This window comes from Chiloscyllium punctatum, chromosome 19, assembly GCF_047496795.1.
Source record: "Chiloscyllium punctatum isolate Juve2018m chromosome 19, sChiPun1.3, whole genome shotgun sequence".
Lineage (NCBI taxonomy): Eukaryota > Metazoa > Chordata > Chondrichthyes > Orectolobiformes > Hemiscylliidae > Chiloscyllium > Chiloscyllium punctatum.
The window spans coordinates 70,156,339-70,169,910 of record NC_092757.1 but is presented as its reverse complement, the minus strand read 5'-3'; the positions used below and the strand labels follow the sequence as shown (position 1 = coordinate 70,169,910).

The 13,572-nt window shown below is 39.3% G+C and overlaps 1 protein-coding gene across 2 annotated transcripts in view; it reads right to left on the bottom strand.

Moving 5' to 3' along the window:
• rilp (Rab interacting lysosomal protein) overlaps positions 1–13,572 on the bottom strand; it is a 40,669-nt gene that overhangs the window by 19,459 nt on the left and 7,638 nt on the right. For both annotated transcript variants that reach the window (XM_072589631.1, XM_072589632.1), the window contains exons 2-3: positions 5,179–5,302; positions 2,635–2,756 (exon numbers count right to left, since the gene is read on the bottom strand). In XM_072589631.1, the coding sequence (XP_072445732.1) occupies positions 2,635–2,756; positions 5,179–5,302 (246 nt within the window). The remainder of the gene's footprint in view (positions 1–2,634; positions 2,757–5,178; positions 5,303–13,572) is intronic.

Sequence of the window (13,572 nt, the reverse complement as noted above, 5' to 3'; positions counted from 1 at the left end):
TGATGGGAAGTACTAAAATTTGTTAGTTAAAGTATAGAGTGCAGGTTCTAGATTTTGCATCTTGTGTCATTGTTTCAATAATGAACCTCTAAAAGCACATCATGTCACACTTACTTCACAGGCACCACGATTGTTATAGTCACTTTCAGTCCCTCACCGAATCTTTATTTTGATGGGAGATTTTAAGAGTAAGTTGGTTACAAAGAAACTTTTAGCAGCCAGCTGTATTAATTACGACATAAATCAATTTAAGAAGTGAAATATCTTGGAACCAAGGACACACGAAAAAGTTTTGTTAGTGCAAGTGTGGAAACTGGCCATGATTTTCCATCATTTGCCACTATCACGTGGCTGTTACTAAATCCTAGGTGGTCCTTTGAGCAGCAAATCCAAATTATACTAGAACGAAGATTGTAGGTGTGAAGATGCAGTCGTCTTAAAGTGGGAATACACACACACACTGCCAAGGTGGTTCTCACGATTTGGAGGTGCCAGTGTTAGACTGGGGTGGACAAAGTTAAAAATCAGACAACACCAGGTTATCTTTTTCCTCTTTCTATGGCTGTGATATTTCCCCCTTACTCCCACAATACCACCTATTTGCAGTAGTGCTTATATTTATTTTCGCCAGTACCCAGTGTGGTGTGTGTACATGTGTAGGACACAGTGAAAGACAACAGGTGTATAAATCTTTATTCAATTCCAACCACCAGGAAGAAAAGGAAACAAAAAGGTGGCCAATGACAAGCAATGCCCTTCTCGAAGGGCAATGGTGCATGATCAAAGTGAAGGGAAGGGTAAGGATTAAATCAAAATAGTGCTAGAGGGGGAAAAATAAAGCACTCCACTCACTGTAGTGCCCACCTCAAGGGAAACAGCAGGTTATAGTCCAATAGGTTTATTTGGAAGCACTGCCTCTTTGAAAAGCTAGTACTTTCAAATAAACCTGTTAGACTATAACCTGCTGTTGTGATTTTTAACAATGTGATTCTCAGTGACCTCATAAATCTTCCCCAGAAATATATTATAGCTGTTGCTTTCTGTCAGCTTGCTATTTTTGGCCAAATTGGTAGTTTAAAAATTATAGTTTGCTCAAAATCTTGGTGACATAACATCCTCAAGACCTCAATTATTGAGTGTGTCATTAACCCTTATGACTCAGTATTTTGGGGAGGGAGAAACATGAAGTCCAGTGAAGCTTTCCACTAAACTGTGGAAATTATTGCTACACACAGTCAGGAAACTGAACAGAACTGAAAAAAATTGGTTCTGAAGTGTTCCTGAACAGATGTAAGATAATGCTTGAATCAGAGCAAAATACTGTGAATGCAAGAAATCTAAAATCAAAATGCTGGAAAAACTTGCAGATCTGGCAGCATCTGTGCAGAGAGAAGAACAGTTAAAATGTCAAGAATGACTGGAGTCTAAATGAACAGTCATACCAGATCCAAAACAAAGTTTGTTACAAGAAGGCGCCATTAGAATTTGAATTCTACCATCTGTTGTGGCAGAATTTGAACCTGGATTCCCAGAACATTAGTTGGGTCTCTGGATTAACAGTCCAGTGATGATACCACTAAGCTATTCCCTCCAAGAAAGTGCTATATTCTACATTAGCTCATCAGGAACACAATTGTAAAAATCAGACGCCATGTCTGAAGCCTTTCCAATTACCTGAAGTTAAAAAAGGTTGTTATGCAAATGGAGTTTTTGTTTTTAAAAAATACATTGTATAGTATTCTAGAAGGGAACATTGGCTCAAATTGCATAAGTTAATCTTTTCACCTTAGTTCATTTACATTATCTATTTACAATCAGTTTAGAATTCTAAGCTAATTATCTGTCACTCATAATTTAGCAACATTTGGAGTTCAATTGTTTTAAAAGCAAGAGGCTAGTTTGTTTTAATTAACCCAAACCATTTCAAATCAAACAAGACAGAAACAGACAAATGGAGCAGAACATCCAATTGTATTTCATTAGTTGCACACCATAAGTGGTGTCTGAGGACAGAAGCAACCACCTTTAAGAATAGAATCATTTACATCCCACAGCACTCACCACAAAAGGTAACAAGGGCTATGAACAAAAAATGGTCTTCATACCCACAGCTCAAACCTTTTGTCAACTGACAAAAAAAAAGAATATAAATTCAAGATGTGGGGCATACATCAGTAGTTATGCCTTCTGCCGTCTTAAATCATTCTGGAATTATTTTTCCATATACCTAACTGCTCTTCCCAGTGTCAAAAATCTTAAAACCACCTCTAACTTTCAATTGTTCTTTCTTAATTGGCTTGGCATCCATTTTATTTCGGTTTACTGGCTTTCTACATTAAGCAGAATACTCCTATACAAAATGATTGTGCTAATGCAACAAATGTTAAAACAAAAAAAAAGTGATGCAGTTTTAAAAAGATGACAAGTGATTCAGAACTGTGCACAAAATCTTGTAATTGGATGATCCAAGATTTTTTAAAAATTAGCTTCCAGCAGGTGGATAGACAATTGGACTTTATTTTCTTTACAAAAAGATTCCCTTATTGTTAAATGCAGCTTCTATTTTACAGTTCTTCACTAAACTAAAGAAACTAAAGTAAAAACCAACCCAAAGCAGCAAGATTTCTTACTTACTGCATCAACATCTTCATTCTTGCAGTAGATCTCATGGCCTTTGGCTCGAATCTCATCTCGTTGTTGATCAACCACTTCTTTTAATTTTAGCATTACTTCCCGTTCCTTCTTGGAAAGGCTGTCTAATAAAAGAAAGGCTGTCAACACATCGGTCCTTGGATTACAGAGGCATTCTAAAGATATAGTCTCCTGCAGGGTTTGTAAGAGTAGTTCAAATCTTTAAAATGCACAAGATGTAATCCTACTCAAGCCATGGAAGGGTACATTAATGTATTTGGTGTTAGATATCAAAACCATATCACTCACAATTAACAGGTTTTGAATTTGCCTCAACTCCCTTCACATGAAGGCAAGCCATGCTCTGAATAAAGTTCTTCCTTCAGTTGTTAAATTCAGCTTTAATTATATCACCAGTGCAAAGTGTTCTGCCAGTATCAAGCTCAAATTTAACTGTCTAGCTTTACTGAGCAAAGACAGTTGACACAACACAAACAGCCTGGGGAATGTGTTATCAGGGACATTGTAGCTACAATGTTACAACTGAAACTCCGGTCTCCCAGATTGGAGTTGAGTTCCAGTCATTTGTAATCAGACTCTTTTGGCTGATTTCTGGTACTTGCTAGACAACATGATTAAGACAAGGAAGATAGAACAGGGGTGAGGGGGAGGCAAGAATTCTTTTCTGGCTCAAGGACACTTCCTGACACAGAAAAAACAACAATGACAACAGTACTGGCAGTACTTCTGCAGAAATCTGATAAGGCAGATTTTACTTTCCCCATGGGCAAAAAAGTAAGTGCTACATTGGGAGTGGACCAAAAACCCTAAATATTTAAACCTAAATGCTGTTATAATAAATTCTGATCAATGCAGCAACATGCCAAAAATCAAAGTGTTCAGATCCACTAAATACATAGGGTCCCTGAACTCTGTCGCTTCTACACTTTGACACACAACACACACCCACATAGACTCCCATTCACTATCTCATTCTCACTTTCACATGCTCACTCTTCAAAACGCTAACATTTTTTTCTCACATACGCAGGCTCATATTACACACTCTTCATGGCACATGGTTAGCACTGCTGCCTCACAGCACCAGAGACCTGGGTTCAATTCCCACCTAAGGCGACTGACTGTGTGGAGTTTGCACAGTCTCCCCACGTCTGCGTGGGTTTCCTCTGGGTGCTCTGGTTTCCTCCTGTCCAAAAAAATGTGCAGGTTAGGTAAGCTGGCCATGCTCAATTGCCCGTAGTGTTAAACGAAGGAGTAAATATGGGTGTGGGTGGATTGCGCTTTGGCAGGTCGGTGTGGACTTGTTGGGCCGAAGGGCTGGTTTCCACACAGTAAATAATCTAATCTAAAATGAAAAGCAGTTCACCAAAAGAAAACGCATCAATCTCATGCTACAGCAATTGCTTTATGGGGCTGGAGTAGATTACCCGCCAAACCTCAACCAACATTTATCAAATAAAATAAGCAAGCACACAGTAAACTTTTGCCTTCTCTCTCCAGAGAGACTAGCTGACCTGCTGAGTTTCTCCAGCATTATGGAAACAACCTGAAAATGGCAGTTTAAAAAAAAAGTTATTGCAGGCATGAATGGGATGAGCCACCAGATTTAGAATAGTTACATTCTAAATATGGCCAAGCAGCTGCCTCTTCAGGATGATAAATGTTTTAAACTACTTGAAGATCGGTCAGACAATATAGATTTTAACTAAAGGAGCTAAAAGCTGGTCCCAATGGGCCACTAAAAACAACCACCATTCATTCAGAGCCAACATCTGCTGCCTGTTCTCAAATGGCCCTCAAGTGGTTTCCTAGACCATTTCAGAAGATACTTAAGAGTCAGCTAGATTGAGAGTCTGGAAAGCATGACTCCAGATTAAGTATGGATGGCAATGTTCCTAAGGACATTGATGAATTAAATAATAACTGTCTCAAAAATCATTAACAGAGGCTAATATTACAATCCTGGTTTATTACATTAAAGTTGCTGGAATTTCAAGTGGAGTGACCAGAGCACTACCCTGGGCTTCAGGATTGCTGGTCTAGTGAAAGTTTTAAAACAAAAATCACAACACCAGGTTACAGTCCAACAGGTTTGTTTGGAAGTACAAACTTTTGCAGTGCTGCTGTTTCATCAGGTAGCAGCCTGATGAAGGAAGGAGCAGTGCTCCAGAAACTCGTACTTCCAAATAAAGCTGTTGGACTGTAACCTGGTGTTGTGATTTTTAAAAATTTTTCTACCCCAGTCCAACACCGGCATCTCCACACAGTGGAGTGAAGTTATCATGACACCTCCATCGTCCCCTAATAGCTATTGTTTTTAGTTGATACAAGGTATGAAGTGTTATGGAGGAGTAGGCATGAAAGTGAAGGCTACAGTGAATTCCATGGGAGCAATGCACATGCTATTTTGAAGGCCTCAGGCTTCTGCAACAGAGTATGTAAAATTTGACTCAATCTTTTACAAAGTCAGTTTGCTTGCTATAGGATGCAGATGCAGGAGTCCATGTAACCAGAGATTTGATTTACCTTCCTGAGACTGAATCTCAACCAACTGGTTAACAAGACGCTGGTTTTCATCTGTCAGTTGGGAAATCTGTTTCTGTAGTTCCTGGATTGGTTTATGCCACGTGCTTGTTTTATGATCCAGATCCTGAAACAGAGCAGGGATGAAATGTACTGCATTACATAATACAGTTTTACAGTTTAGGAGACAGTAGGTCAGAGCTCTAGCTTAATTCTGACACTAGAAACGGAAGCTAATCCTAAATAAAAAAGAGATTGTTGGGGCATGGAAGAGACCACCTTGAACTCTAGGCTACTCACGATTTGGGAACGTACCTATGCATCATCCCTCCCCAACATTACAGGAATCACAAGGACTGCAATAGTTCAAGAGAAAGAAGGCATCCTGCCATCTAAGGAAAGTAGGTGTATAATGTGGATCATCTATGTTGTCAGATCAATACTACACCTCATGTCAATAATGATCATAAAACAGAATCTGTACTGGACAGAGTTAAAGCACAGACTAAAAAAAGTACATGAAATAGGAAACATTCACATGGATACAATATAGTGCTGACTTTGTCACGGTGGTCAGTCGGTCAATCAATGTAATGGCAGCATTTCCAAACTGGAGTCTGGAGGAGCCACAAGCCATTATTATTAGTACTAAGCAGGCTCCCAGTTTTCGGAGACAGTGTAGGAGTAAGTTACTCCTCTATTCTCCAAAGAGATAGGTATGGGTATTTTTTAAAAAAAAAAGAGTATATTTAAAGAGGTAAAGCAAGATAAATAGTTTGAAAAAGGATGAATAGAAACAAATGTTGATAATGTTAGCAGGAGTACCCCTGTACTTCAGAGGAGCATTAAAAAAATGCCTTGGGCCACTAGGGCCAAATGGCCTGTTTCTGTGCAATAAAATGTTAATATTCTAATTAATTCTCCATGATTAAGAAGCTAGCTAGAAAGTGTAAAGCCAGATAGTAACAGTTTCTACATGTACCTGAAAATGGAACAGTACATAAAGTGAGGGTTGACATGAGGGAGTGAAAGAGAAGGAGGACAATTCAGGAACATTGAATGTTTAGTCGAAAAAGAAAAACATGCAAGGTTTAGTAAAACAAATTAAATAAGATCCTAGAGGAATGTAAAAGGAAGTTGGAAAGCTAAAAAATGGGTCATTAAATATCCTTGGCAACCATGCTGAAGGAGGATTCCAATGCATTCTGTACATATTAGAAGCAAGAGAGTAGCTAGGAAAAAGGTTGGTCTGCCCAAGGACAAAAAGGAGGGAATTTACGCATAGAGCCAGAGGAAATATGTAATTGTCCTTAATGAGTACTTCATAAAATCAGTATTCACCAAGAACAAGGGTACGGATGATGGTAAAATGAAAAGGGGCACATTAATATTAAGGAGGTGGCATTGGAGGTTTTGAAAAACATTGAGGGGGATAAGTCAGCCAGGGCCTGATGGGATCTATCCCAGGATAAAAATAAAGAGGAAGCAAGGATGGAGATTGCTGGGGCCTTGAGAGATCTTTGTACCCTCTTTAGCCACAGAAAATCTCAGGACTAGAGAATAGCAAATATTGTTCCTTTGTTCAAGGAGGGAAAGAGGGATAATACAAGAAATTATACATCTGTGGTAAGGAAAGTATTGGAGATTCTGAGGGACAGGATTTACTTGCATTTGGAAAATAATGCACTGGTAAGGGTGAGAGAGTTTTTTGAGCAAATAATGACGATTGAAGTGGGAGTTGACAGAGCATATTGACCCTGGGCACACAGACACAAGTTGGCCACTGAGCCATTATATGGAAAAATACAGTAAAGCATACACAGATACTGCCTGAAGCCAACAGGATACCAGCACAATATACAGAGCATAGATGATTTGTTTAAAAAAGGTGGGTGGGGAATAAAAAAAGAGAATGCACATCAGTAACATCTACTGCCTGAAGTGTCTGAGACCACCTTAAATAGAAACATGAACTACCTGAGACTGCTGGTGTACAAATGTTAACAGCAGTAGTGGAAAACAATCTTCCTGCTCAGCAAGAATGATCACAACCACTGAAACTGACAATGATTTTGTAATGTTTTCTGTTAAAAAAACCATGCTGTACAAACAAAGACTTGTACTTGAACTTTTGTACCACAGATGTATAAAATATCATGACACATAGTTAGAGAGAGGAGGCTTGCAGCTGTCAGCAGTGCTGACGAAAGTCTCCTCTCTACTCTCTCCCCCAGAGCTCCAGTGCTTTTGTACAATAAACTCTGTCATTGAATCCTGATTCTGACTCCAAGACTGGTGATTTTCCCCACAACATTGGGGGTGCTGTGCTGAATATTGTCCACAAGGACTTTAAGCATTTGACAAGGTAGGCTGGTCCAGGAGATTAAATCACAGGATCCATGATGAGTTGGAAAGTTAGATACAAAATTGGCTTGGTCATAGAAGACAGAAGGTAGTCATGGAGAGGTCTTTTCCAACTGGAGGTCTGTGACCAGTGGTGTTCAAATCCAATGTTGGGATTTTTGTTGTTTGGATGAAAAGGTCAGTGGTCTAATTAGTAAGTTTGCAGATGACAAAAATTAGTGGCGTTGTGGATAGTAAGGAAGGTTGTCAAAGGATACAGCAGTATATAGATCAGTTGGAAAGTTGGGCAGAAAAAAAAAGGGACTTGGAGTTTAATCCAGACAAAGTGTGAGGTGATGCATTTTGGGAGGTCAAATGCAAGAGGAAAGCATGCAGGGTCCTTAGAAGCATGGATATTCATGAGGGATTTTTGGGGTGCAAGTCCATAGCTCCCTGAATGTGGCAATGCATGTGGATAAGGTGATAAAAAAGGTAGCACATGGCATGTTTGCCTTCATTGGTCAGTGCATTAAGTGTAAAAGTTAGCAAGTCATGTTGATAGATAAGAATTTTAGTTAGGCCACCATTTGGATTGTGTAAAGTTCTGGTCACTACACCATATGAAAAATGTGGAGGCTTTGAAGAGGGTGCAAAAGTGGTTTCCAGGATTGTTGCCTGGATTGAAGTGCATTAGTTAGGAGGAGAGATCAGACAAACTTGGCTTGTTTCTACAAGGTGTTGTAGGCAGAGGGGAGACCTGCTAGAAGTAGGTGAAATGAGGGACATGGATAGGGTGGATAGTCAGAATCTTTTTGCCTCCAAGTGGTAATGTCAGTTTTGTTTGGGGGGGGGGGGGGGGTAAATAGGTTTAAAAGGCAAAAAAAAAAGACATAGGAGGCAAGAGGGTGGTGGGTATGTGGAACACATGCCAAGGGAGGTGGTAGAAGCAGATAAAATAGCAGTAATTAGGAGGCATTTAGACACAAACATACAGGGAAGAGAGGGATCTGAAGCAGATGGGACAAATTTAGAATGGGTTAGTGTTTGGCACAGATATGGTGGGCAGCTGGGTCTGTTCCAGTCATGTACTGTTCTATAATAAGGAAATGTGATACCCACATCTCAATACTGAAAAAAATGTTGAAGTGGGACGGAGTTAACTAATGGATCTGTGGCTGACACGTCTCCAAGTCCAGATAGGTATCATCTTAGGATCTTAAGAGGTGGTAAATGCATTGGCATAAATATTTCAAGAGTCCCTACACTCTAGAAAGGATCCATTTGATTGAAAGATAACAAAATTTAGCTCTTGGAGGCAGAAAGCAGGAAAATCACAGGTCTGTTAGCTTGACATCATGGGGCTTTATGTTTGAATCAAATTTAAAAATGGTTATAATTAACCATTTTGAAATATTTAAGGCAAATCAGAAAGTCAGCAAGATTTTGAGAAAGCAAAGTCATGTAACCATACTAGATCAAGTCTTGGTCTTCTGCCTGCCAGCCAGGGAAATGCATAAATAGAGATTTTTCTGATCGGCAGGCTAAGACCAAAGTAATTCCACAGGGGTCTGTTCTGGGGCCTCACTTTCTTACATCAGTGACTTGGAGGAGATTGGACAGTGGTTTAACTTGTAGAAGATAAAGATAAGTAAAGTATGTTGTGAGAGGGTCATAATGAGTTTTCAGACTTGTATAAGTATTGAGAAATTAGGCAAAAATCTAGTAGTTAAGTAGCAAAGGGAAAATTGAAAGGTTTTTCAGTACAAAGCTACAAGAAGTTTAAAACAAAAGGGAGTGTATTGCTTGAGAATGATTACACAATTGAGCCACACAGGATGTTCTACTACTCAAACCACAAAATGCTTAGGTAAAGTAATTAAGATGGCTAAAGGAATGCTATGCTTAATTTATAAAAAGAAATTGAACATAAAAAAAAGCAAGGTTGTTACATTTCAGTTACACAGGTAACCGGTGGTCCTTGTCCTTCTGGATGGCAGAGGTCACAGCTTTGGAAAATGCTGTGAAATTGGGGAGTTGCCATAGGGCATCTTGTTGATGATGCACTGCTGCTGTGGCAGTGCTCAAGGTAGTGTTGAAGCTGCACCCACTTGAACAAGAGGAGAGTATTCTGTCACACTCATTACTTGTTCCTTCTAATGATAGGACAGACAGAAGGGGAGTTACAGTCAGGAAGTATAGTCACAGTATTTATATGCTTAGCACAGTTCAGTTTCTGCTCAAATGGTAACTTCAGCATGTTGATAATGGAGATTAGTGATGGTAGTACAACTCACTATCAAATGGGAAATGGTTAGAAGCTTGTTGCAAGTTAGTTATTGCTTGGCAAATGTGACACGAATGTTATTCAACATTTAACCACCAAGCCTGGATTCATCCTGATCTTGCTGCATATGGACAAGGTTTGCTTCAATTGATAGTGATCAATTTTGTATTGAAAAATCAATTCACCACACAAATTTGCAGTACAACTGTAAATTCTACTATTAAAAGTTATTGTAACTGCAAAGTTTAGTGACAAGTTTGGGGTGGCACGGTGGCTCAGTGGTTAGCACTGCTGCCTCACAGCACCAAGCATCCAGGTTGGATTCCAGCCTTGGGTGACTGTTTGTGTGGAGTTTGCACATTCCCGTGTATGTGTGGGTTTCCTCCCACAGTCCAAAGATGTGCAGGTCAGGTGAATTGGCCATTCTAAATTGCCTGTAGTGTTAGGTTAGAGGGAAATGGGTCTGGGTGGGCTTCCTCTTTGGAGGGTCACTGTGGACTTGTTGGGCCAAAGGGCCGGTTTCTGCACTGTAGGGAATTTAAGCAAGAAAAACAAAAAAGGCTTCTAGAATAGGTGGTGAGGAAATTGGAGTCAGATCGTAGCACAAGCTAAAACCAGACTGCACACTAGATACAAATTGGGATTGGCTGAGTCATGCCTGCTCCCTAAGAGGAGAAAGTGAAACTTTCCATATCTCTGCTCAAGGTACAGCAGAGATGATAGGTGAGGTGCTGGAACCAAACCAGGGAATTTCCAAGCCAAAACTTCCATAGAACACACTTTCACTACTGACAATGACTTTGCGACCAGATTTGCAGCAACATAGATCGCTCTCCCACATTTGATACATAACTGGTCACAGACTGAGATGAAACAGCAGCTGCCCCCAATGCTTGGGGCTTTTTGAAACTTTAGCAAAGATCAGTGTTTTCTTGCTGAGACACATAGATCACATGTGCATTTTTATATTACCGCAGGCAGAACATCTTAAAAATTTTAGTTTTCCAATTGACTTAGGGAAGCATTTCTGAATAAATGTAATTCCTTGGATAGTAAAAATAACCAATGATTGTTGTGGGAATAACTAAAATAAAAAGAGAAAGGGTGGACATTAAGGAAAAACAAAAAAAAAAGGTATAGTCAGACACCAATGAATGCACATTTAGCAAAAACAGGAGAAATACAATACCAAGTGGATCAAAGTGTTCTGTTCTTGAAAGCAGGTTAGAGTATAAAGGAGAGCTAAACTCAGGACCAAAAGTGCAATTTAAATAACCAACACAAGACCTCACTGCAATCCTGCACTGAACACAAAGGACAAAAGCTGGGCTTCAATAAACAACAGGTCAAAAGGAATACTCATTAACCGATCAAAGGTTAAAAATGGATAATAAAAAGAGATGTACTTTCCTGGGGAGTGGAAAGCTTTTCTGACTGGACTCAAAGGCCACAAGAGCAATCTGCAAATCCACCAAAACAATATAGTTGATAGAAAAGTTAACATTCGCCAACTTATTGAAAAAAAAGAAAGATATTCAAAAAACACAGCATCAGGAGATTGCACCAATAGCAAAGACAAAAAAGGACTAAAAAAATGTTACAAGCATACATAATGTTGGCACAGAGTCAAATACTGCTGGTGAAAGAGTGAGTGCAAAGTTATGGTCATATCACATGATGTCATTTCACATCCTAAAAAAACAAAACATAGGTTTGTAGTTTGGCCTGGGGGAAGACGACTGAAAGATCTGTGGGAACTTACTAAGCTACTTAGTCTTAAATTGCTGGAAAAGCATTTGTGTTGAAATTATTCCCAGAGAAGGGCACAAGTAATTTGCCCAGAACTGAACACAACGAAACTCTGCACTAGAAGATAAATTGCTAGTGGGACCAGGAAGGAGTCCACAGTCAGTCAATTTTAAGATTGCATTCCCAGATGACAATGGTTTCTACTTTTTTTCCGATAGTCTTTACCCTCCTAGTTCTCAGCAAGACAGCAGCAGCTCCCAATGTAGTTTTTAACCTGCCTTTGCTGCTGGTGTCATACAGGCAATTCTCATCTTTGAGGTGTTCAACACCTCTTACTGGACCCAAGTCAGCTTCCTGCCTAAATCAGCCCCATTTACATTTCAAAATAGCATGGTCAGAGTGAGGTGGTTCAGCACTAGGTAGAAAAGCCAGAATTCAGCAGGTGCTTGACCCAGCTTGAAAATTCAACTAACTTTTTTCATGTTGCCAGGCAAGGGGGCTGATGTTTGAAGACTTGCTTTTTTTTTGAAAAGTTCTCTGCAAGTAGACCAAAAATTAAAACAGACATTAGTGAAAAATAATCTGCCTTTGCCCTAAACTAGCAATGGAAATAGCAATGAGGTCCAGTGTTTTATGTCTCCCAGATTTGCTGGAGATGATGGCATAGAGTTTCAGGTGGTTTAACATTTTACCTCTTCTCAGTTGTGGCTTTAGGTAAAAGGCTACTGCTGGAAGAACGGAGACTGTTCTTTTTTTTTTTTAAATAAAAAAGTATAATATATTAACTTTCTGGTGGTGACAAGTTTGCTTCTGTATAATTTTACTTCCTTAAAAAGAAAAAAAATCAGAATTATGAAACTTGAATTAGATATTCAACTTGGCTTGGTTTGCTCTTTTGGAGAGGTTTAGGGAACCTATTGGTCAGGCTATACTATTCCAGCCTAGTAGTTTAAAAAAGTTCATTGTTCGCTGTGCAGACCTGTTTTCTCAATACTGTGTTGCTCATGCTTGCTCTAGGTATAGTGGGACACCAAAATTAAGAATACGGGGATTGGGGGGGGGGGGGGGGGGGGGGGTGGAGAAAAAAAAAAGGGGAAGAAAGAGGAGGAGAAGAAATTGTAATAACTGATAAGCAAAAAAAAAAAACACCAAATGTGGCAAACAAAATTCAAAATCTGAAATGAGTTATCAGATGTAAAGTCCAGAAATAAAACCAAAGTGCGAGCAAAACTCAACAGATTTCGTAGTCTGCAGAGAGAAAAAAAAAGAAAAGTGTTTATGTTGAGTGCATGACTTGGAAGCTGCCAGTGTTGGACTGAGATGGACAAAGTTAAAAGTTGAGATTTTTAACTATATGGAGTCCAGAAAGACTTTAAACTCACACCTAGATATGGTTTATCTGAGGGGAAAGAAGGCAAATAACTGCATATAAAAATTGTCTGGACTGTTAAAGAGATGAGGTAATTTTGTTTTTGAGCAATTTTAACCCAAGCAGCAAATTCTGTTTAAATGGACACATGGTACTTTGCTCTATAGCTGGTCTTAGAGAAAATTCTCCACATGTAATTGGTCTCCACACACTGAGCTTAGCAAACATTAATCTTGTGTTGTGTAATGTGTAAAGAAGTGCCCCAAATCAATTGCAGATTTGGAAAATTGGATGCTGACTTTAAACAGCTGCACTGGGGCATTTTAGCTGGATTAATGGAGTAGGAATTTTGGACTAAATGTAGGAGCAAACAATTAGTGCCAAATGTAGTGCAAACAGTGAACAGCTTTCTTACCAGCACTATGCTAGTCTCGTCAAACCTCCTGTACTTGTGGTTGGCTATGAAAGGGAACATTTAAAAAAAAAAAAAGGTTTGTAGGGTGTGACAATGGAAACAGTGACATAGCAAAGAAGTTTCAAACCACAGTTTGAACTGTCTGCCCTATGGGAGGTGGAAAATATGGTAAAGACAGGATTGGGAACATTCAAAATAGACCATGGCCTGCTAGAGACATGGGCATTAAGCAATCAG